The sequence below is a fragment of the Ovis canadensis genome, chromosome 20 (assembly GCF_042477335.2).
Source record: "Ovis canadensis isolate MfBH-ARS-UI-01 breed Bighorn chromosome 20, ARS-UI_OviCan_v2, whole genome shotgun sequence".
NCBI classification, from domain to species: Eukaryota; Metazoa; Chordata; class Mammalia; order Artiodactyla; family Bovidae; genus Ovis; species Ovis canadensis.
This window is the reverse complement of record NC_091264.1, coordinates 21,299,710-21,326,139: the sequence shown is the minus strand read 5'-3', so window position 1 is coordinate 21,326,139 and position 26,430 is coordinate 21,299,710. Positions and strand designations below refer to the sequence as shown.

The 26,430-nt window shown below is 37.2% G+C and overlaps 1 protein-coding gene across 4 annotated transcripts in view; it reads left to right on the top strand.

The window, feature by feature from the left end:
* TINAG (tubulointerstitial nephritis antigen) overlaps positions 1-26,430 on the top strand; it is a 108,325-nt gene that overhangs the window by 45,400 nt on the left and 36,495 nt on the right. For 3 of the 4 annotated variants that reach the window (XM_069564106.1, XM_069564105.1, XM_069564104.1), the window contains exons 8-9: positions 29-74; positions 3,474-3,597. In XM_069564106.1, coding sequence (XP_069420207.1) covers positions 29-74; positions 3,474-3,597 — 170 coding nt within the window. Of the gene's footprint in view, positions 1-28; positions 75-3,473; positions 3,598-25,998; positions 26,086-26,430 lie in introns of all 4 variants that reach the window. The other variant, XR_011251390.1, reaches the window with a different exon arrangement.

Genomic DNA, 26,430 nt, shown 5'->3' with positions numbered 1-26,430 from the left:
CGGTGTTCACTGATATTTTTCCCTCCAGGAAACTGAGATCATGAGAGAAATCATGCAAAATGGACCAGTTCAAGGTAAGCTTGGGCTTCCCAGGTGGCACTCACCTGTCAATCAGGAGATATAAGAGATACGGGTTTGATCCCTGGGTCGGAAAGATCCCCTGGAGGAGGGCATGGCAATCCATTCCAGTATTCTTGCCTGGAGAATCCCATGGACAGAGGAGCCTGGAAGGCTACAGTCTATAGAGTCGCAAAGAGTCGGACTTGATTGAAATGCCTTAGCATGCGCACAAGGTAAGCTTGGATGAAATATGATTGTGTCTTATTTATTCCTTTAATAAACAACATTGCATTTAACTCCTATATAAAGAGCTTAATAAATGATAGATATCTTTTGCTTTTAGATAATTCTTAAAGATTCAATGGTTGCAAGACCAATGTAATTATAGGAGATATGCTCACCGAATAGCCTCATTAGCTCCTCTTGTTCTTGAAGAAGACAGACTCATTCATAAATTGAATTGTTGAATAAATGATATTGACACATTGGATGAAAGTCAGCTTAGTCTATACAAAGTGATCATGGACCCAAAAGACATTCAAACAGGAAATACTGAGAGCTTGTTTGATTGTTTAGTTATATTTGACTCATACATAGTGTTAAAAATCTTCTCACTTCCGTTTAAATGGATTAGATAATGGATTGTAAAAAAATGAAGGTTTAGCAATAGAAAAAAAGTAGACACTTCCCTTTTCCTATGAGCTCAAAAGAAATCAAATAAACCAGGATGATTTTTGCGTTTTATAAAATGCTTTCCATTTTGATCTATTTTGAAAATGTGTTATGGATAGTAAACCAAAATCAATAAGGAAATCATATACTAATTTATAAAATGTCCTTTGATTTAATATGAAGATATTATATCTGATACACGGTTCCTCTGCTATCTATTGGAATTTATTTTGCACCAATGGTATGAATAAAAATAAGTTCACAGTGGATATTTCCAGTATTAAAGATTACCTTGAAATGCTTGGAAGAACAAAACCAGTGAGGCCTAAAATAGAAATTCAGGCTGTGAATACTGAAAAGTCCAAAAATATATTAATATTATCAATACAGTGGAATTGATAAATACATAAAATAATTAGGTTAAACAAACCAAAATTAAATTGAAAACATTTGATGTATACCCAAGGAACTATTGGTTATATGTATTTTTGTGTTTCTGAATGCCGGCCTAATCAATATTGGTTCAACAGATAATAGGAACAACAGATTTTAAAATTGTGTTGGAAAGACTTTTATTGATCTTTATCATCGCTTAACATTTATTGAGAAACCAAAGCTTATTCTGAACAGGGCCTGAATTCAGTTTTTAAAATCCTGGGGCCATACACAAAACCTGAAATGAATAAAAAGAATTTTTTTTTCTCCTTTCAGTTGTGTAATCTTTGAAGGCTAGAAAAACAGTAGGGAATTAATGTGTAATTTAAATATATCCTTCATTAACTAGAGTTTGTGTGATAAACTTGAAGGAAGCCAGGCATTTGAAGTCAAGGTTGAATTTGAAATTCCAGCTTTGACATTTGCTACTTAAATGACTTTGGTCAAATTTTGTAAACCTCTTTGAGTCTTTAAATCATTATATTACTGTTTAAAGTTTCTCTCTCATGCTTTTATTTTTTTTTTCCGTTTTTATTTATTTTTTAATTTTAAAATCTTTAATTCTTATATGCGTTCTCTCTCATGCTTTTAATCAGTTAAAAGAAATCTGCAGCATAATGATTGAAAATTGAGAATATCTTATGTTTATTTAATGGTCAGATACTTAAGTATTCATGAATTTTACAGACTGAATCAAAAATAAAGAGGTAAAATTTGAAAATAATAAAGTTGAAGTTCAAATTATTCAGCATCATGGAACCAAGGTTTGTTGAGAACTTTCCTCCTGCCAGGCTGAACCAAGAGCAGAAGACAGCTCAGTATCCTACCCTCGTGTGTGGGTACAGTGTAATAAATTTGTGTGGTTTTCCAAAAGTAAAATTGCACTATGGTAGCTTATGCAGTTAGATCATCAGGTCTGTTTGGTGTCAGAAACTCAAGGAGGAATCCATCTTCAAGTTAATTGTCATGGCATCTCATTCATGTTTCTTTAGTTGGGGAGGGTATTTTTCTGCGTTGAAGAGTACTTTTTATTCATGGTGCTTTGAATGCTAATGGAGTCAGTAGCTCTATGGGAGAGATTGCCGATAGCAATATTTTCACGGTTATAAATGCGGTTGCCTCATCTTGCTGTAGATGCAACATGGCTGTCTGCATGTTGTCGCCAGTGCTAATGTACAACTTTTCCCCCTTTGCCTTTGAATGTAAAATGTGATGGAATGATGAATAAATAGTACTGTGTGCATTCTTCTAAAATCTGTAGAATTAAAAAGAAGTTTAGGTGCGGGAAAGAGGACAAAAGCAAAGAGCTGAATAGAGTACAGTTATATAAATTCCTAATCCTATGGAAACGTTTGTTCAAGTAAATAAAGATTTCATCTCTTTTATGAATATTTGGACACCATCAGAAAAGGCATGCAACCTTAAAAAATGAGATAAAAAGTAGAAATCAAAAGTAATACTTGACTTTGGAGGAGAAGCTTCATGTTAGGATCTGTCAAATGTTAGTGGCTTGCTTTCTTATTTTATCTAAAATTCACATCAAACTAAGACAAGCATGTTGCACAATTGTCCAGGTATTTGTAACTAGCCCAAATAAAAATGCTTTCAATTCATGTCTTCTAGAGGAGAAGTTTAAAGTATTCACCGTAAATTGCTCAAGCCTTTCAATAAAACAGTCACAATACAGAAAAGAAAAAGAAATAATCTAGGTGAGGGAAGAAAGAAGAGTTTTATAAAATATAAGCTCTTCCTTTCTGAAGAATACACTATTGGCTTAGCTCCCCGAAGCTGGAGGGATGCAATCTTGCCAGAGTATTCTTTTGCTAAGGGTTTACTTTTTATTCAAACGTACCAAGGAAACTTTTGTATTTACTTCTAAGGAGGAAGGACAATTACTTTAAACCCTGTTTGTTAGGTTCACCCTTCACTGATAGCTTAATTGGAATTTTAAGGGACTGGTGGAGAAGCCCAAGGTTAATGGAGAAATAGTGATCACCAGTGAGTGTTGTGGGTTTCCTTCAAGGATTCAGCTCCTGATAATAGTGCTTCTGTCAAAAAAGATCGAGTTCTAAATGTATAACGTGACTTTGAGTAATATGCTAAGTAGCTAAAAGATACTTTTATAAGAGAACTAGGAAATGTTTCAGTCAATTAAGTAGGAAAGAAAATTAAGCTGAACTGCAAAATTCCTGCAAGATTCTACCCCTGGTAATTTACTTGTTGACTGTTCTGTAAGAATTTCTGAAGTTTTTTTTTAAGATAATGATTTAAAATCATGTCATTTATCCTGTTGGGTTTTATTTTAGCTATAATGCAAGTTCATGAGGATTTCTTCAATTATAAGACAGGGATATATAGACACATTACCAGCACAAATGAAGACTCAGAAAAATATCGAAAGTTTCGGACACATGCAGTCAAACTCACTGGGTAAGGTGATTTCTCAAAAGTCTTCATTTAATACTTCTTGAAAATAAAATTGAAAATAGATTATGTAGTGCGTTTGGGTGCCAGAATTCCTCTTGGTATGAGAGGTTCTCATACAAATTAAAAATTATAAAACCTTGACATTATTTAGTCATTATTTTAAAATCCAGTGAAAAATCAACCCATTAGTTTAGGAAAGGTACCAAAGCATGTCTCTCATTTACTTGGGAATCCATCCTAAGAACCTGTTCTAAGGGCAATGAAATAGATTATTGGAATTCTACATATGGGATGATCAAGGAAAGTGTGCAAAACCAAGGTGTGCTAGGATGTGGGGAGAAGGTTTTGGATGGAATTACAAATGGTAGAGATTAAGCAGGAAGACAGGGTAAGATCTCCTTTATTCAATGTAAAATTATTTGTTTAAATCTATGTGAGAATTGTGAAAACTTGTCTTGTTTTACTTTGTTTTTCCATTCTTAGCTGTTCAGTGACTTTTCAGAAAGGCAAACGGAGTAATAAATTCATTTATCCTGCTACTGGAACTGGGGATTCAGTGCCACTCGAATTCCATTTCCCTTCAGTTTGAAAGTCCTGTTTCTTCTAAATCTCCTTCCTATGTATGTTTCATTATCAATTTTTGTTTCCCCTGGTAATAATCATGATTTGGAAACATTTTTCCCACACACTGGGTGATTGAAATAATCTTTCTTATTATTCAGAGAACTCTGGAAATGGCAACCTTGATGTGGACCCTTTCTTGATTGATTAGAACTGATTCTTTATTATCTCTCTCCTGCCTTGCTGATGTTTTCTTCATTCTACTCCTAAATTTGTTCATGCTGGGGTTGGACAATATTAATGTGTTTGTATTAATCACTCTGCACTGTTTGTATATTTTCCATATTGAGTGTGTCAATTGAAATAATGTGTTCACTTTTATAAACTCCTAAAAGATTGAGACACTTAAAAATTTATCTCACATGTGTGACAATTAGCAAGGCTAATTCTGCTAGTGAGCAAATAACTTTTGGAGATTTTGTTTATTTTTCAGAAATATGTTTGGGCCCTTGGGAATTGTTAAATGCCCTGAGGCAGTAGATTTTTATTCATTTCTCTATTAGTAATTCCTGATTTGGTAATTACTGTATTCAGAAAATTAATGCATCAGTGAATTAGAGAGTAATCAAATAACCCAAGTAAGTTAATGTTCCTTATCAGAGAACGTAGTGTACTTCTCAGAAATACCTTACAAATTTATTGCATCAAATTTTATTTGCTATGAATTTGTCAAACACGAAGCTATTAGATTTAACTCACTTGTGCTTAATGAATTTAAATTTCTATCAAATGCCCATCGCTGAGGAATACAAGGAAGATTAATACATAGTCCTGTTCTTAAGGAGTTTAGGGAATAAAGTAGAGACAGTCACAAGTGATTACAGTAAAAGGTGATAAAAGTGGTGTATTTCCATATGCATGGCATTATATATATTACATATATGCTTATGCTATTTTATATATACTACATACATATATATTGCATATGTATTGTACACACACATATATATACTTTTATATATTTACAGTAGGTAGATAGATAAACACTTAAATTCCCTTGCTCCTCATCATTTTATTTTGTTTTTAACTGGAAGGTTATTACGTTACAATATTGTGATGGTTTCTGTCGCACAGCAGGCTGAATCAGCCGTCGGTGGACATTTGTCCTCTCCCTCTTAAACCTCCCTCCCACCTTCCTCCCCACCCCACCCCTCCAGGCTGTCACAGAGCACCTGCTTTGGGGTCCCTGCATCATATAGCAAATTCCCACTGGCTATCTGTTTTACATATGGTGATGTACATGTTTTAATACTACTCTCTCCAACCCTCTTCCTCCCCCACTGTGACCCTAAGTCTGTTCTTTATGTCTGTGTCTCCCTTGCTGCCCTGCAAATAGGATCATCAGTTCCATCTTCCCAGATTCCATACCTATGTGCTAATACTCAGCATTTGTCTTTCTCTTTTTAACTTACTTCATTCTGTATAATAGGTTCTAGGTTCATCCATCTGATTAGAACTGATTCAAATGCATAATGGGGTACAGGTGCCTTTTTCAATATGCTTTCCTGAGGGCCTATGCCCAGTAGTGGAATTGCTGGGTCATATGATAGCTTTATTCCTATTTTATTTTTATTTTTAATTGAAAGATAATTGCTTTGCAATACTGGTTTGATTTCTGCCATACATCAACATAAATTAGACATAGGTGTACATGTGTCTCCTCCCTCTTGAACCTCCCTCCCACCTCCCACCCTTTCCCGCCCCTCTAAGTGGTTATGGAGCCCCAGTTTATTCCTGAATCATACAGCAAATTTCCAGTGGCTATCTACTTTACATACTGTAATGTATATGCTCCCATGCTGCTCTCTCCATTCATCTCACCCTCTCCTTCCTCCCCTCACCCTTGTTTATAAGTCTGTTCTCTATGTCTGCATCTCCAGTGCTGCCCTACAAGTAGATTCATCAGCACCATCTTTGTAGATCCCATTTATAAGGATTAATAGATGATATTATTTTTATCTTTCTGGCCTACTTCCCTCATATAATAGGCTCTAGGTTCATCCACCTCATTAGAACGGACTCAAATATGTACCTTTCCATGGCTGAGTAGTTTCCATTGTATATATGTACCATAGCTTTTTTATCCATTCATGTGTTGATGGACATCTAGGTTGCTTCCACATCCTAGCTATTGTAAACATTGCTGCAATAAATATTGGGGTATATGTGTCTTTTTCAGTTTTGGTTTCCTCAGGGTATATGTCTAGAAGGGGTATTGCTTGGTCAAATGGTGATTTTATTCCTAGTTTTTTAAGGAATCTCCGTAGTGGCTGTATCAATTTATATTCCTATCAGCAATGTAAGGGAGTTCCCTAATCTCCACATCCTTTCCAGCAATTCTTTGTGGATTTTTTGATGGTGGCCATTCTCACTGGTATGAGGTGATAGCTCATTGTAGATTTGATTTGCCTTTCTCTAATAATGAGCAGTGTTGAGCATCTTTTCATGTGTTTGTTAGCCATTTGTACATTTTCTTTGAAAAAAGGTATGTTTAGTTTTTCTGCCCTTTTTTAGATTGGATAGTTTGTTTTCCTAGTATTGAACCACATGAGCAGCTTGTATATTTTGGAGTTAATCCTTTGCCAGCTGTTTCATTTGTTATTATTTTCTCCCTTTCTGAGAGTTGTCTTTTCCCCTTGCTTATAGTTTCCTTCATTGTGCAGAAGTTTTTAAGTGTAATTAGGTCCCATTTGTTTATTTTGCTTTTATTTCCATTATTCTAGGAGGTGGGTCATAGACGATCTTGCTGTCATTTATGTCAAAGAGTGTTCTGCCTAAATTTTCCTCTAAAAGTTTTATATTTTTTGGTCTTTAATCCATTTTGAGTTTATTTTTGTGTATGGTGTTAAGAGGTGTTCTAATTTCATTCTTTCACATGTAGTTCCTCAACTTTCCTAGTACCAATTATTGAAGATACTGTCTTTTCTCTATTGTATATTCTTGCCTCCTTCATCAAAGATAAGGTCCCCATAGGTGCATGGATTTTTCTCTGAATTTCTATCTTGTTCCATTGGTCTATATTTCTTTTTTTGTGACAGTACCATACTGTCTTGAAGACTGTCACTTTTTAGTATAGTCTGATGTCAGGCAGATTGATTTCTTCAGCTCCAATCTCCTTTCTCAAGATTGCTTTGGCTATTTGAGGTGTTCTTTGTTTCCGTGCAAATTGTAAAATGATTTGTTCTAATTTTGTGAAAAATATCACTGATAGTTTGATAGGAATTGCCCATCAGTTCTTTGGCACTCAGTCTTCTTTATGGTCCAACTCTCACATCAGTACATGACTACTGGAAAAACCATATCTTTGACTATACAGACCTTTGTTGGCAAACTGATGTCTGTGCTTTGTCTCTTTAGGTAGGTTTATTCCTAGGTGTTTTATTCTTTTTGCCACAATGGTGAAAGTGATTGTTTCCTTAATTTCTCCTGATATTTCATTGTTAGTGTATAGGAGTGCAAGCGATTTCTGTGTATTAACTTTGTATCCTTTTTGACTTTGCTACTTTCTTTGATTAGTGTTAGTAATTTTCTGGTGACATCTTTAAAGTTTTCTTTGTAAAGAATCATGTCATCTGCAAACAGTGAGAGTTTTACTTCTTTTCCAGTCTGGTTCCTTTTATTTCTTTTCCTTCTCTGATTGCTGTGGCTAGGACTGCCAAAACTACACTGAACAAGAGTGGCAAGAGTGGGCACCCTGGTCTTGTTCTTGATTTTAGAGGAAATGCTTTAAATTTTTCACCATTGAGAATAATATTTGCTGTGGAATTGTCATATATGGCCTTTATTATCTTGAGGTAGGCTGCTTCTGTTCCTACTTTCTGGAGAGTTTTATCATAGATTGGTACTGAATTTTGTCAAAAGTTTTCTCTGCATCTATTGAGATAATCATACGGTTTTTATCTTTCAGTTTGTTAATATGGTGTCTCAAATCGATTGATTTGCATATATTGAAGAATCCTTACATCCCTGGGATAAAGCCCATTTGGTAATGATTAATGATCTTTTTTTTTTTATTAAATTTTAAAATCTTTAATTCTTACATGCATTCCCAAACATGAACCCCCCTCCCACCTCCCTCCCCATAACATCTTTCTGGGTCATCCCCATGCACCAGCCCCAAGCATGCTGCATCCTGCGTCAGACATAGACTGGCGATTCAATTCACATGATAGTATACATGTTAGAATGGCATTCTCCCAAATCATCCCACCCTCTCCCTCTGAGTCCAAAAGTCCGTTATACACATCTGTGTCTCTTTCCCTGTCTTGCATACAGGGTCATCCTTGCCATCTTCCTAAATTCCATATATATGTGTTAGTATACTGTATTGGTGTTTTTCTTTCTGGCTTACTTCACTCTGTATAATCGGCTCCAGTTTCATCCACCTCAACAGAACTGATTCAAATGAATTCTTTTTAACGGCTGAGTAATACTCCATTGTGTATATGTACCACAGCTTTCTTATCCATTCATCTGCTGATGGACATTGGAAAAGAAGAAGTAAAACTCTCACTGTTTGCAGATGACATGATCCTCTACATGGAAAACCCTAAAGACTCCACCAGAAAATTATTAGAGCTCATCAATGAATATAGTAAAGTTGCAGGATATAAAATCAACACACAGAAATCCCTTGCATTCCTATACACTAATAATGAGAAAGTAGAAAAAGAAATTAAGGAAACAATTCCATTCACCATTGCAACGAAAAGAATAAAATACTTAGGAATATATCTTCCTAAAGAAACTAAAGACCTATATATAGAAAACTATAAAACACTGATGAAAGAAATCAAAGAGGACACTAATAGATGGAGAAATATACCATGTTCATGGATTGGAAGAATCAATATAGTGAAAATGAGTATACTACCCAAAGCAATTTACAAATTCAATGCAATCCCTATCAAGCTACCAGCCACATTTTTCACAGAACTAGAACAAATAATTTCAAGATTTGTATGGAAATACAAAAAACCTCGAATAGCCAAAGCAATCTTGAGAAAGAAGAATGGAACTGGAGGAATCAACTTGCCTGACTTCAGGCTCTACTACAAAGCCACAGTCATCAAGACAGTATGGTACTGGCACAAAGACAGACATATAGATCAATGGAACAAAATAGAAAGCCCAGAGATAAATCCACACACATATGGACACCTTATCTTTGACAAAGGAGGCAAGAATATACAATGGAGTAAAGACAATCTCTTTAACAAGCGGTGCTGGGAAAACTGGTCAACCACTTGTAAAAGAATGAAGCTAGATTAATGATCTTTTTAATGTGCTGTTGAATTTTGTTTGCTAGAATTTTGTTGAAAATTTTTGCATAAATGTTCATCAGTGATATCGGCCTATAATTTTCTTTTCTTGTGGCGTATTTGTCTGGTTTTGGCACTGGCGTGTTACTGGTCTCACAGAGTGAGTTTGGGAGTTTTCCTCCCTCTGAAATTTTCTGGAAGAGTCTGAGTAGGATAGGTGTTAGCTCTTTAAACTTTTGCTGGAATTCACCTTTGAAGGTCTCTGAGTCTTTGTTTACTGGAAGATTTTTTTTATTATTATAGTTTTGATTTCTGTGTCTGTAATTGGCCTATTCATATTTTCTACTTTGTCCTGGTTCAGTTTTGGAAGGCTATACTTTTCTAAGAATTTGCCGATTTTTTCCAGGTTGTCCATATTATTGGGATATAGTTGCTCATAGTAGGATCTTACAGTCCTTTGTATTTCTGTGTTGTCTGTTATAACTCCTCCTTTTTCACTTCTAATTTTATTAATTTTAGTCTTCTCCCTTCTTTTCTTGATGAGTCTGGCTAACAATATGTCAGTTATGATCATTATGTAGTGTCTTTCTTTGTTTCATAAATGTCTTTATTTTAAAGTCTATTTTATCTGATATGAGTATTGCTACTCATGCTTTCTTTTGATTTCCATTTGCATGATATATCTTTTTCCAGCTCCTCACTCTCTGTATGTCTCCTTAGGTCTCAGGTGGATCTCTTGTAGACAGCATACATAGGGGTCTTCTTTATGTATCCATTCAGCCAATCTGTGTCTTTTAGTTGGAACATTTAGCCCATTTACATTTAAGGTAATTATCGATAAATATCATCCTGTTACCATTTACTTTATTGTTTTGGATTTGTTTTTATAAGCCTTTCTTTGTATGTTTCTTGTCTAGAGAAGTTCCTTTAGCATTTATTGAAGAACTGGTTTGGTGGTTCTGAATTCTCTTAACTTTTGTTTGTCTTTAAAGCTTTTGATTTCTCCTTCAAATCTAAATGAGATCCCTGCTGAATAAAATAATCTTGGTTGTAGTTTTTTCTGCTTTCATCACTTGACATAAAAAGGTCAGCTGTTGGCTTTATGGGGGTCCTCTTGTATGTTATTTGTTGATTTTCCCTTGCTGCTTTTAATATTTGTTCTTGTGTTCAATTTTCATTAGTTTGATTAATATGTGTCTTGGTGTTTCTCCTTGGATTTATCCTGTATGGGACTCTGGGCTTCCTGAACTTGGGTGGCTATTTCCTTTCCATTTCAGGGAAACCTTCAATTATAATCTCTTCAAATATTTTCTCATGCCTTTTCCTTTTGTCTTCTTCTTCTAGGACACATATGATTTGAATGTTGGGATGCTTAATGTTGTTCCAGAGGTCTCTGAGGTGGTCCTCATTTCTTTTTATTCTTTTTCCTACTCTGCTTCAGGTATTTCCACCATTCTATCTTCCAGCTTACTTATCCATTCTTCCATCTCAGTTACTCTACTGTTGGTTCCCTCCAGTATATTTTCATGCTCAGTTATTTCATTGTTCATTGTCGATTATTTTGTAATTCTTCTAGTCCTTGTTAGATATTTCTTGCATCTTCTTGAACTTACCTCCAGTCTACTTATCTGTGCCTCCACTGTGCTTTCAAGACCCAGAGAGATGTTATGGGGAGGGAGGTGGGAGGGGGGTTCATGTTTGGGAACGCATGTAAGAATTAAAGATTTTAAAATTTAAAAAATAAAAAACTAAACTAAAATAAAATAAATTAAAATAAAAATAAAAATAAAAGATTTTAAATCATCTTTCTATCATTATTTTAAATTCTCTTTCAGGTGGACTACCTATTTCTGCCTCGCTTGTTTTGTCTTGTAGCTTTGTACCATGTTCCGTCATCTGCTGTATATTTCTGTCTTTTCATTTGGTTTAATTTATTGAGTTTGAGGTCTCCTTTCTGCAGGCTGGAAGGTTGTAGTTCCTCCTAATTGTGGAGTCTATCCCCCTATGGGTAGGTTGGGACCAGTGTCTTGTGAAGACTTTCCTAGTTGGAAGGACTTTTGCCTGTGTCCTGGTGGATGGAGCTGGATCTTGTCTTTCTGGAGGGTAGTGCTGTGTCCAGTAGTGTGTTTTGGGGTATCTATGGGTTCAATATGGATTTGGGCAGACTGCCTGTTGATGTGCAGAGTTGTGCTCATGTTTTGCTGAAGGATTGGTATGGGCCATCCTGAACTATAGCTTGCTGGCTCTTGGGTGGTGCTTGGTCTGTGTTGAGTTGGAGCACTTTGGGTGGGCTCTTGTCTATTAATGTTCCATGTGGTGAGGAGTTCTCTGAAGGTCCAAAGTACTAGATTTAAGTCTCCTGCCTCTGGGATTCAGACCTGACTCCTTACAATAGCATTAAGACTTGTCAGGCCACACTGCACAGAAGACAAAGCCTCTAGATTAATGGTGAAACAGCTCTCAACAGCCAAGAACACCCAAAGAGATTCATGGACTCATTCCAAAGATGTTGGTTTGCCTTTCTGGATGTCTGGGGTCCTCTGCCAGTGTTCAGAAGATGTTTTGTGTTAATTGTTACACCTGGGGTGCTCTGTCTCCTCATAGCCACTGCTCCATTAGGAAGCTTTGTCTGGCTGAAAGATTTCATATAAGGACTCTCATTTCAAAAGTACTCTGAAGCATAGTATTAGACATCCTCACAGCCCTCATGATAATCCTTTTCTGGTTGGTACTTTTTTCCCTTTTTCTCCTCCTGGATCTTCTTGTCCACTTCACTCCTCATCATTTTAGTTTACTCTTCTCTCTTTTCTTACCAAAACCTCTGTTTTGAATACTATCATCATGAAAGGATTTAATTGAATTAAAAAGACCAGATATTTTGAAACATGGCTTATTTTATATGACAATAACAATAATAAGAAAAATGAAATGTTACTAATTAAACTAAGCAACTCCATTGATCATTAGATTGATTTCAACTTAGAGATGTTAAAATGTGGGGTGAAAGTGTATCGCACAATGAAGAATATGATAATTAAGACTTTCATTGTGGCCAGTGGTCTCTGTGTTATGGTCCTGTGTATGAGTGACAGTTCATCCTGTGTCTTTGTCCACCAAAACTTATGAACTTTAAACCCTCATTTGGAAGTATAAAGTAGCACCTTAAAGGCATTTACTTTTGCATATGATTTCAGAAATTACCACTAAAACTCAAATGAAAAAAAAGTAGCAGCTATATATTTTAGAAAGTTACAGGAATTTATGTGGATAAATCATTGTCATCCCTGCTTATGGGACAGTATTTTACTGAGGAATAATCTCTCTGTTACAAAAGAGAATAATAAAAATTATTTTAGGACATTTTTGCTGTTCTTCAATAATGCTTTATGAAAGTTTATTTATTCAGCAAATATTTTATTGAGTACTTCTATGTTCCAGATGTGTTGTTAAGAAGCTAAGGATATATCAGGGAAAAAAATAGACACAGGGTCTTCATCAAATTTATATTCTATGAATTGATGTATGGCTATTAGGCAAATACAATTGTGTTTATGAAAGGCTAGAATTTTTATGTTGTTTGTATGTTTGTGTGTTTGGGGTCAAAAGTATCAAATTTTTAACATATAAAAATTGACTCAGAGAGAAAAGGCAAACAATTGGAAGGTGGAGGCCAAAAGGAAAGCAAACATTGAGAAAGTCCAAGAAAAACAGATGAAAAAATAACAAAGATGTTTCAAGTAGATTATAAATGAGGACTGCAGTTTTTTAAATTAAATTAAATTCAGTTCAGTTCAGTTCAGCTGCTCAGTCATGTCCAACTCTGCAACCCATGAATCACAGCATGCCAGGCCTCCCTGTCCATCACCAACTCCCAGAGTTCACTCAGACTCACGTCCATCGAGTCAGTGATGCCATCCAGCCATCTCATCCTCTGTCGTCCCCTTCTCCTCCTGTCCCCAATTCCTCCCAGCATCAGAGTCTTTTCCAATGAGTCAACTCTTAGCATGAGGTGGCCAAACTTCTAGAGTTTCAGCTTTAGCATCATTCCCTCTAAAGAAACCCCAGGGCTGATCTCCTTCAGAGTGGACTGGTTGGATCTCCTTGCAGTCCAAGGGACTCTCAAGAGTCTTCTTCAACACCACACTTCAAAAGCATCAATTCTTTGGTGCTCAGCCTTCTTCACAGTCCAACTCTCACATCCATACATGACTACTGGAAAAACCATAGCCTTGACTAGACAAAACCCCAAATACATTACTTTTTTGGGGCTCCAAAATCACTGCAAATGGTGATTGGAGCCATGAAATTAAAAGACGCTTACTCCTTGGAAGGAAAGTTATGACCAACCTAGATAGTATATTGAAAAGCAGCCAGCAGAAATATCAATAACATCAGATATGCAGATGACACCACCCTTATGGCAGAAAGTGAAGAGGAACTCAAAAGCCTCTTGATGAAAGTGAAAGAGGAGAGCGAAAAAGTTGGCTTAAAGCTCAACATTCAGAAAACGAAGATCATGGCATCTGCTCCCATCATTTCATGGGAAATAGATGGGGAAACAGTGGAAACACTGTCAGACTTTATTTTTTGGGCTCCAAAATCACTGCAGATGGTGACTGCAGCCATGAAATTAAAAGACACTTACTCCTTGGAAGGAAAGTTATGACCAACCTAGATAGCATATTGAAAAGCAGAGACATTAGTTTGCCAACAAAGGTCTGTCTAGTCAAGGCTATGGTTTTTCCAGTGGTCATGTATGGATATGAGAGTTGGACTGTGAAGAAAGCTGAGCGCTGAAGAATTGATGCTTTTGAACTATGGTGTTGGAGAAGACTCTTGAGAGTCCCTTGGACTGCAAGGAGATCCAACCAGTCCATTCTGAAGAAGATCAGCCCTGGGATTTCTTTGGCAGGAATGATACTAAAGCTGAAACTCCAATACTTTGGCCACCTCATGTGAAGAGTTGACTCATTGGAGAAGACCCTGATGCTGGGAGGGATTGGGGGCATGAGGAGAAGGGGACGACAGAGGATGAGATGGCTGGATGGCATCACCGACTCCATGGACGTGAGTCTGAGTGAACTCCGGGAGTTGGTGATGGACAGGCAGGCCTGGCGTGCTGCGATTCACGGGGTCGCAAAGAGTCAGACATGACTGAGTGACTGGACTGACTGACTGAAATACATTAAAATGTTGCAAATTGATAGAAATTGGGCATATTTCCAAAAAATGACTGTGAAGGCATTTGGCTTGAGTAAATTATTGAAAATCCAAGTCAGAGATTTCTGTAAGCTTGATGCAAATCCATGATGTTACTTAAAATTGGACACAGAATGAGTCGTGTCTCTTTTTTACATATTCAACAAACATTAAAAGAAAGCCCATCTTCTTCCTCATGTTGTGCTAGGTATCAGATATGAAAAGAAAAATGAAAACAAAAACAAAAACACACAACATTTGCCCTCACAGTGCAACTATATATTAACCAAAAACACTCAAAAAAGGGAAGTTTTGATACATTTAACAAGGTAGGGTGGAAAGTTTTAAGATTTATTATAATACCTGATCTAGATTTGAAGATCTGAGAAAGACTCTTGAGGAAAAAAAGTAGGAGATAAGATTTATGAGTTGTTTAGTAGCAGGCAAGGGATTAGCTTGTGTAAAGTCCTTGTGGTCAGAAGGATACAAAGTAGTACATGAACACAAAGAAAGTTGTGTTTGATGAATTTTGGAAGGCAAGGAATTAATGGCACCCCACTCCAGTACTCTTGCCTGGAAAATCCCATGGACGGAGGAGCCTGGTAGGTGCAGTCCATGGGGTGGCTAAGAGTCGGACATGACTGAGCGACTTCACTTTCACTTTTCACTTTCGTGCACTGGAGAAGGAAATGGCAACCCACTCCAGTGTTCTTGCCTAGAGAATCCCAGGGACAGGGGATCCTGGTGGGCTGCCATCTATGGGGTCACACAGAGTTGGACACGACTGAAGTGACTTAGCAGCAGCAGTAGTAGAGTTTAGTCAGAGATACTAAGTATTCCATTAAGGACCTTAAGAGCAAAGGGAAGTCATTGAAGATTTACGTATGAAAGTGGTATGATGTTTGTATTTTTAAAAAATATTGCATTGTTAAAGCAATAAATATAAAGAATGTGATACAAAAGGCAAATGGTGATAATTGTAGTAAAAGATAATGGTCTGGACTTAGATGGTGGAAGAGTTGAGAAAATAAGGGTGAATCAAAAAATATTTCAAGAGAAAAGCTGGAAGATTGGATGTGGATTTAATATTGAAATGGATGATAAAATCGACACATGGTGTTCCCTACTGGGCTTGGTGACTTCAAGATGTCTTTGAGACATAAAAATGCAGATAAATATCAGAGAAGGTAGGTAGATATACGGACCTCAAGGTCATAGTAGGGGCAAGGGATGAAGATGGATGGTGCTGAACAGAATAAGGAAAGCAAAAAAAGGAAGACAGACTGAGGCTAAGGCATGGGAGAAAGCTAATATTCATAACTGGCTAGAAAATGATGAGTCTGCATAGAAAGAGTAGAAACCAGTGAGGATATTTTAAGAAGTGGTTATTGTAAGATCTGGAGAAAAATGGAAAACTGTAAGCTTGGGATCCAGAGTATGTGAAGACATCTGTCTTAGAGAAAGACTGAGTGACAAGTCTATTATATCATCAGAGAAGGAATAAAGGAGGTTAAATGAAACTTCTGACATGAAAGGTAGTGGTAAGTTGAGGAAAATTCCTATCAGATTGCTTTTCTTTTTCTAACCCCCAGGAATTAGGAGGTGAGTTTAACTGTAGAGGGAAGAGGTGGTGGGGGGATGAATGATCAGAAATTTGAGAATAGAGGTGGTTTGCAATGATCCTCTGGGTATTTGGGTGAGGGAGTTGCCCCAGGAACCAATAGGAATTGCCTTACATTGCTGATGGTACCTTCTGCCCTCATATATATGATCTCTGCAGCTATAATCAGCACTTTGGTGGATGCAAAGAGAAATGAGTTCATTAAAGACAGAAAGTTCTCCAAATGGGTGCAATGAGGCATCGGAAAAGCAAGGGGTTTAGGATATGAGTAAGATGGCAGAAAACTTGATCAGTCTGATGAAAAGAAAGAGTTGATGGATTCAAAGAAAATAGAAAAATCACTGGACTAGAGACCATGATGATTCTAATCTCTGTGATTTTTATGATTCTCTAACTTATTTTTCTTACCTTTTAGAGCTTTAATGTTTTATTTTTACTGTTTATGAGAAAAAAGTTACCATGTAATAATGAGGTAATATTTTATAGATTATGAACATCGTGGTAGAATGACTAAGTCAGAATTTTATATGTTAGCACCTAATTATCTTGGAATACTCAGCCTCTCTTAGGTCCTAAACACTTGATTTCTGCCTATCTATCTTATCTATCTTATATATTTATTTATCTATTCATCTGTCACTTAAAGATAGTTACCCCAAAGAGATTATGAAAGTAGTGCTTCACCTTGTAATAACTTACAATGAAAGAGAATGTAAGAAAAGAATATATATACATATAACTCATTTTACTAACACAACATTATAAAATCAACTATATTTCATTAAAAAAGTAAAAATAATGCTTCAGAGTTAAAATTCTAATATAATTTCTCATATTTTCTAAACATACAAAGAGAAAAGATTCCAGGAACACAAATCACTAAGTGCAACTGCACCTTTTTTTATGTAGTTTAATTAGGGCCACCGCTTGTTTTTCCCCATTCATTTTTTTCCCCTTCTTCCTTTCTAAATAATAACTGAATGGTAAACCTGAAATTTCATGCTATGTTATGTTTAACCCCTGGCAAATTGTTACATTCTGAGCAGATATTTTAATTAGAGGTTTTTAATGAATGGAAAAGACTCTGATGCTGGGAGGGATTAGGGCAGGAGGAGAAGGGGACAACAGAGGATGAGATGGCTGGATGGCATCACGGACTCGATGGACGTGAGTCTGAGTGAACTCCGGGAGTTGGTGATGGACAGGGAGGCCTGGCGTGCTGCAATTCATGGGGTTGCAAAGAGTCGGACACGACTGAGTGACTGAACTGAACTGACTGAATGAATGGCGAAGTCGTAGACAGATCAATGAACACTTACTTAGAAAATGGAAATAAATATGTGATAATCAGTAAAGGCAATGCAAAAACATTGAGTTTGGGTTTTCGGGCATCTTTAATGGCAAAGTACTTAGTTCTTTCTTTTGGGGAGGGGGCTAGAGGGTGCGCTGCTTTGAATAACAAAAGTTGCTGCAACAAACAGACTCAAAACACTTGATAATTCAAATACATTTATAGAAGCATATTATTCATTTAATAGTTTAAGATCGGAGGTCTTAGATTTGGGGTGGCTTTCACTATATGGTTTCAGGGACCCAAGCTTTTTCTACTTTGTTGCTCTGCTGTCTTTTAGGGTCACATGTTTCATTTTATTCTGCATCTGGAAAATAAGAGCATGAGGAGGACTTTTTAAATTCACTTCTTTTAAAGCCTTGACTCAGACATGACCTTTCTAGTCCATTCATGTCTGTTTGGTTAAAGCTCATTGATATGACTCACCCAGCTGTGGTCAGCAAGGAAGTATAAAAGTTCTGTCAGTAACATTATAATATCAGAACAAATAGAGGTATATCTTCAAGTAGAATTCCAAATTTGCATAAACTTAAAAAAAATAAAACACAGAAACACAAATTTCAGTTTGTGGAGAGCTGACTCGATCTGTATCTCCTAGGCCCTCAGAGGTTATGTGTTCTGCTTTTAGAGAATCTTATTGGGAAATTCTAAGATTTACTGCTCTATAAGATTAAACCAATTAATAAATACATTTGATTAATATACCAACTATATTTATAATTGCTGAAGTAGCACTGACACACAATCTTCCTGTTCAAAAAGCCTTATGAGACGGAATTATCATTCCACTTTACTAGAAATAAGAGCCTGAAAATGTTTTAGAAAACTTTTTACATTCTTCAAAATATCTGTTTCAACAGTACTATCAGTTCAGTTCAGTTCAGTCACTTAGTCATGTCCGACTTTTTGCAACCCCATGATTCGCAGCACACCAGCCCTCCCTGTCCATCACCATCTCCCGGAGTTGACTCAGACTTGCGTCCATCGAGTCACTGATGCCATCCAGCCATCTCATCATCTGTTGTCCCCTTCTCCTCCTGCTCCCAATCCCTCCCAGCATCAGGGTCTTCTCCAATGAGTCAACTCTTTGCGTGAGGTGGCCAAAGTAGTGGAGTTTCAGCTTTAGCATCATTCTTTCCAAAAAACATCCAGGACTGATCTCCTTTAAGGATGGACTGGATGGATCTCCTTGCAGTCCAAGGGACTCTCAAGAGTCTTCTCCAACACCACAGTACAAAAGCAACAATTTTTCTGCACTCAGCTTTCTTCACAGTCCAACTCTCACATCCATACATGACCCCTGGAAAAACCATAGCCTTGACTAGATGGACCTTTGTTGGCAAAGTAATGCCTCTGCTTTTCAATATGCTATCTAGGTTGGTCATAACTTTCCTTCCAAGGAGTAAGCATCTTTTAATTTCATGGCTGCAGTCACCATCTGCAGTGATTTTGCAGCCCCCAAAAAGAAAGTCTGACACTGTTTCCACTGTTTCCCCATCTATTTCCATTGAAGTGATGGGACTAGATGCCATGATCTTCGTTTTCTGAATGTTGAGCTTTAAGTCAACTTTTCACTCTCCTCTTTCACTTTCATCAAGAGGCTTTTGAGTTCCTCTTCACTTTCTGCCATAAGGGTGGTGTCATCTGCATATCTGAGGTTATTGATAATTCTCCCAGCAATCTTGATTCCAGCTTGTGCTTCTTCCAGCCCAGCGTTTCTCATGATGTATTCTGCATAGAAGTTAAATAAGCAGGGTGACAATACACAGCCTTGATGTACTCCTTTTCCTATTTGGAACCAGTCTGTTGTTCCAGGTCCAGTTCTAACTGTTGCTTCCTGACCTATATATAGGGTTCTCAAGAGGCAGGTCAGGTGGTCTGGTATTCCCATCTCCCTCAGAATTTTCCACAGTTTATTGTGATCCACTCAGTCAAAGGCTTTGGCATAGTCAATAAGGCAGAAATAGATGTTTTTCTGGAACTCTCTTGCTTTTTCAATGATCCAGCGGATGTTGTCAAGTTGATCTCTGTCTGGTTCCTCTGACTTTTCTAAAACAGCTAGAACAGCTGGAAGTTCATGGTTCACGTATTGCTGAAGTCTGGCTTGGAGAATTTTGAGCATTACTTTACTAGCATGTGAGATGAGTGCAATTGTGCAGTAGTTTGAGCATTCTTTGGCATTGCCCTCTTTGGGATTGGAATGAAAACTGACCTTTTCCAGTCCTGTGGCCACTGCTGAATTTTCCAAATTTGTTGGCATATTGAGTGCAGCACTTTCACAGCATCGTCTTTCAGGATTTGAAATAGCTCAACTGAAATGCCATCACCTCCACTAGCTTTGTTTGTAGTGATGCTTTCTAAGGCCCACCTGACTTCACATTCCAAGATGTCTGGCTCTTGGTGAGTGATCACAACATCGTGATTATGTTGGTTGTGAAGATCTTTTTTGTACAGTTCTTCTCTGCATTCTTGCCACCTCTTCTTAATATCTTCTGCTTTTGTTAGGTCCGTACCATTTCTGTCCTTTATTGAGCCCATCTTTTTTTTTTTAATTTTTAATTTTTTAAATTTTTTTATTTTTTTATAGTACTGTACTATATTTATTGATATCATAAAGTTCATATCATCTATTTATAGGGTGAATAGTTTGTCAGTACCTACATCAATAATGTCTTTTTTTTCCCCATATTTTTGTTAACCTTTTATTTTAGAAGAGTTTTAGATTTATAGAAAAGTTGCTCAGCTAGTACAGACCTTTCCCATATATTCCAGATCCCGTTTCCTGTATTATTGACAACTTGTATTAACGCAACACACTGGTCACAATTTCTGAGCCAATATTAGCACAATAATAATTAATTAGGTCCACACCTTATTCAGGCTTCCTTACCTTTTAAAAAAATTATTATTATTATTATTTTTAATTTTTTAATTTTTTTAATTTTAAAATCTTTAATTCTTACATGCGTTCCCAAACATGAACCCCCCTCCCACCTCCCTCCCCATAACATCTCTCTGGGTCATCCCCATGCACCAGCCCCAAGCATGCTGTATCCTGCATCAGACATAGACTGGCGATTTGATTCTTACATGATAGTATACATGTTAGAATGCCATTCTCCCAAATCATCCCACCCTCTCCCTCTCCCTCTGAGTCCAAAAGTCCGTTATACACATCTGTGTCATTGAGCCCATCTTTGCATGAAATGTTCCCTTGGTATCTCTAATTTTCTTGAAGAGATCTCTAGTCTTTCCCATTCTGTTGTTTTCCTCTATTCTTTGCATTGATTGCTGAAGAAGGCTTTCTTATCTCTCCTTGCTATTCTTTGAAACTCTGCATTCAAATGGGTATATCTTTCCTTTTCTCATTTGTTTTTAGCTTCTCTTCTTTTCTCAGCTATTTGTAAGGCCTCCTCAGACTGCCATTTTGCTTTTTTGCATTTCTTTTTCTTGGGGATGGTCTTGATCCCTGTCTCCTGTACAATGTCATGAACCTCCATCTACAGTTCATCAGGCCCTCTATCTATCAGATCTATTCCCTTAAATCTATTTATCACTTTCACTGTATAAATTAAAGGATTTGATTTGGGTCCTACCTGAATGGTCTAGTGGTTTTCCCTACTTTCTTCAATTTAAGTCTGAATTTGGCAATAAGGAGTTCATTATCTGAGGCATAGTCAGCTCCCGGTCTTGTTTTTGCTGACTCTATAGAGCTTCTCCATCTTTTGCTGCAAAGAATATAATCAATCTGATTTCAGTGTTGACCATCTGGTGATGTCCATGTGTAAAATCTTCTCTTTTGTTGTTGGAAGAGGGTTTTTGCTTTGACCAGTGTGTTCTCTTGGCAAAACTCTAGTAGCCTTTGCCCTGTTTCATTCCATACTCCAAGGCCAAATTTGCCTGTTACCCCAGGTGTCTCCTGACTTCCTAGTTTTGCATTCCAGTCCCCTATAATGAAAAGGACATCTTGTTTGAGTGTTAGTTCTAAAAGGTCTTGTAGGTCTTCATAGAACTGTTCAACTTCAGCTTCTTCAGCATTACTGGTTGGGGCTTAGGCTCAGATTACTGTGATATTGAATGGTTTGCCTTGGAAACAAACAGAGATCATTCTGTCATTTTTGAGATTGCATCCAAGTCCTGCATTTTGGACTCTTTTGTTGACCATGATGGCTACTCCATTTTGTCCAAGGGATTCCTGCCCACAGTAGTAGATATAATGGTCATCTGAGTTCAATTCACCCATTCCAGTCCATTTTAGTTTGCTGATTCCTAGAATGTCGACGTTCACTCTTGCCATCTCTTGTTTGACCACTTCCAATTTGCCTTGATTCATGGACCTGACATTCCAGGTCCTATGTGGTATTGCTCCCTACAGCACTGGACCTTGCTTCTCTCACCAGTCACATCCACAACTGGGTATTGTTTTTGCTTTGGCTCCATCCCTTCATTCTTTCTGGAGTTATTTCTCCACTGATCTCCAGTAGCATATTGGGCACCTACCAACCTGGGGAGTTCCTCTTTCAGTATCCTATCATTTTGCCTTTTCATGCTGTTCATGGGGTTTAGTTATATATAAATGTTAACTATATTTATATCTTTCTTTCCATCTAACTCTTATCCATCTAATATCTATCTATCAAAGAAGTTCCAGTGTCAAGATTCACTCAGTGTATATTTACCACATAGGTTTTCTGAAGGAACTGTTCTATTTTTTCTTTTACAAAAAATTCCATTAGGGTAAAAATAGATGTATCCTTTTGTTCCTATATAAAATTATAATCTTCATTGCTTTGATCACCCACCTTTAATCTATACATAAAGACTTTTCCCTAATTTTTCAGCAAGAAACTTACTTTTGAGTATGTAATATGTGTCAAGTACTGTGCTAGGCATAAAGAATACAAATAGCAAAAATATCGTGCTCTGCTCCTGTTTTCAAGCAGGTGGAGAGAGAGAAACAGGGGGTGCAGAGAAGGCGATGGGGAGACAGAGAGGGAGAGAGGAGAAAGCGTACTAACAACACACCATGTCTCAAGTGTGGAGGTGCAAACACAACAGGAATTTAAATTGAGTCTTGAGTGCATGTATCATATAGGAAGGTACATGACTCCACTTCTGGGGCTGGAGAAAACTCCAGGGAAGCTGTAACACCTGTTGTGCATGTCAGCAGAGCAGAGAGGAATTACTAAAGCTATGTGGAAAGAGAAGAGAAAAAGTAAGCAGAAAATGGACAATCTCACAGTAAGAGAGAATATGATCCACTTAAGGCACTGGAGGAGAAGGCAATGGCACCCGACTCCAGTACTCTTGCCTGGAAAATCCCATGGATGGAGGAGCCTGGTAGGCTGCAGTCCATAGGGTTGCTAAGAGTCGGACATGACTGAGCGACTTCACTTTCACTTTTCACTTTCATGCCTTGGAGAAGGAAATGGCAACCCATTCCAGTATTCTTGCCTAGAGAATCCCAGGGATGGGGGAGCCTGGTGGGCTGCCATCTATGGGGCTGCACAGAGTTGGACACGACTGAAGCAACTTAGCAGCAAGGCACCGGAAGTATTAAATAGGTAGCGAGTAGAGCAAGGGGCAATCTAGTGATAACTGAGACTAAAAGGCAGCCTAATCCTGGAGCATTCTTCTAGTAATGATAATTTACTTACCTATTCGGGGCCTCACGTGGTCTGAGTGCTTCGGCACCTCTGGGTTTGCCTCCCTGTCCCCATCGACTCTGCAGGAATCTGTATGTCTTTGCAGCAACATTGTTTGGTTTTCAGTGAAAGTTCCAAGCGCCCAGGTGGTTTTTCTCCTCCCCCTGTTCTGTGATGTTCAGTTTAACTCAGTTCAGCCTGTTTCTGGGTCATTGTACTTTGAGATGCAGGTGTATCTGAGATCAGAAATTGTTACCAAAGAAGAGAAATGCGATTTCAATAAACGAGATCCACTCTGCAGTTTCTGCTGTAAAGCGAGTAGTGCAAACTGAATAACATTCAAAAAGAAAAGGAATCTTTCTCCCCTGACACATTGTGGCAGACCTGAGCTCTGGGAAGTCATGTTCATACATTCGCCTGGTCTTGAACTGTTTCCAGTACGGTAGTGGAGGTAGCCCTGTAAACACAGGGTGTGAGAGGAGGTGAGCTCAGGGCATTTCTACTCTGCCATTTGGCTGATATCCAGCAATTAAAACAAACAAACAATGCATATAATGTAACTGCATTGAAATGTAAGTGGTTTTGAAACGGATGAAATCAAAGTGCTTGAAAGCCTGGGCATGGGGCAATCTTCACCAAAGAGTGTGCAGGTGAGGACTAGAGTAGGAAGTGACCCTAGAATAAAAGTCACTAGCATTCTTGTCCTTTATTCATTTTTCTAGCAGAGACTTCAGTTTTAAAATCTTGATGGGCATGAGCTCATAATGTATTGGGAACTTGACTTTTTTATACTACTGACTAAATCTCAGTTTATTTTTGGCTTCATAAATTTACTTTTAATACCTTTGACCTGGACAATGCTCCAACTTTTATTCTAGATTTTCAAACTTCTATTTCTAAGGTAATTAAGTCAGAGCTGTACCTGGAAGATATTTGGGTGAATGATGTGTACTGATGATCTATTTTTTTTCTCTAAACTCTGAACTAAAAGCAGCAAGGCCATATAATAAATAATCCATTCCTTCTTTACCCTTTGAAGTGCATTTTTTATGGCTTATTAAATTATTACATAAATTCATTATGGTTTGACTCTAGGGTGTTCTGTTCAAAAGACAAGCTATTGTTCAGTTTCCTACAGCTTTATTTTACTATCAGGTTGTTTCAAATTGCTATATTGCTCTCATTTTTCAATATTTATCTAGTTATTTTCAAGTTTATTTATCTAATGATATTAAAACAAAAAAAATACTCAGAGTAACTTAAATTGGAACTTGTTTGTTTTATTTATAAATAACATAACATAAACTTTCTTACTTTAAAGGCTATTTAGTCCCTTGCATTTATTTTTCTTAAGAGAAATGTTATTTTTAAAAGATTTTGTTTTTATAAAACTTTTTTTCTCTTCACTATACCTTAAGTATTAAAAATAGTATTAAAAATAAAAGAAGTATTAACATGCTAATTTCATTAAATTGATTAGATAATCTGCTACTTTTAAAACTTAAAATATTTTATCCAGGAAGATCCCCTGGAGAAGGAAATGGCAATCCACTCCAGTATTCTTGCCTGGAGAATCCCATGGACAGAGAAGCCTAGTAGGTTACAGTCCATGGGGTCGCAAAGAGTTGGACACGACTGAGTGACTTCACCTGACCTCACCTCAAGATCTGTAAAGAACCCTGGATTTTATCTTCCCAATAACCTAATATAAAAAAAGAGGGCATAGTAATAGAGATTTTCCAGAGATTACATGCTGGTTAGTTGCAGACCCAATATTCAGCTGAAACCAGTTCAATACTAATCTTGTTTAGTAAACCATTGGGCTGACATTAGAGAATCTATATCAAAGCTATTGTTATAATTTACTTAGATGTTTATTCTTTTGTAAGCTAGGGATAAAAGGATGTTTGTGAGGAATAAATGGGATCATGCATACACAGTACTCATATGCTGGATATTCGGGAACATTCAATAAATGTTTGCTGTTATTAGTAATAATATCAACAATGGGGATCGATTGGGCCATATTTGTAACTAGATATATAATTCAACAACTTTTTTTAAGTTTTAAAGTTTTTTTTTATATAGACCATTTTTATAGTCTGCATTGAATCTGATATGTTGTTGCTTCTGTTGTTTATGTCTTGGTGCTTTGCAGTGAAGTATGCGGGATCTTAGCTGCCTGGAGTGAAACGAACTGAAAGTTGCTTAGTCGCGTGTCATGTCCGACTCTTTGTGATGCATGGACTATATGGTCCACGGAATTCTCCAGGCTGATTACTGAAGTGGGTAGCCTTTCCCTTCTCCAGGGGCTCTTCCTAAACCAGGGAGGATACCCAGGTCTCCCTCATTGCAGATAGTTGGTAAAGAATCCGCCTCCAATGCGGGAGACTTGGGTGTGATCCCTGAGTTGGGAGGAGCCCCTGGAGAGTGGAAAGGCTACCCACTCCAGTATTCTGGCCTAGAGAATTCCATGGACTGTACAGTCCATGGGGTCACAAAGAGTCAGACACGACTAAGCAACTTAGCTCCCTGATCAGGAATCAAACCCTCACCTCCTGATCTGGAGAGCAAAGTCTTAACCACTGGACTGGCAGGGAAATCCCAAAAACCTTTTAAAATTTGCTGAAGTTCCCTCCCAATATGTGACATTTTGAAGAAATTAATAATTGTAAATGACATTCTCAAATTTTAAATGTTATTCAGATTCTTTCCTTGTGAATGAAGGTTGAACTTCTAATCTGAGAAGATGGAACTGATGAAATGGAAAATAAAATCATCCTGGGTGTTTTAGTAAGTGGCATCATCTAAATAATTCTTAAAAGTTGGCTTGATTTTTTTTCTAATATTTTCAAAGATTTTAAATTTATACATGCTAGGAGCTGAGGGTACTGAGATAAATAACACTGAGAGCCTTAATAAATAAAACAAGACCCACTGTTTTGATGCAGCTGCCTAGGGGAAGCTATCGATCATTCAGAAAAGCCATGGAGTGGCTACACAGACAGTTGGGATCTTTTGAGCTGAGTTCATTGACAGAAGAGTGTAGATGAAGAGAGACCCAGGGAGGTGAAACTGATTTTATTTTGCTTCTGTGTTCAGAGCTGATGGCATCACACTGCCTTGTCTGTCAATGCT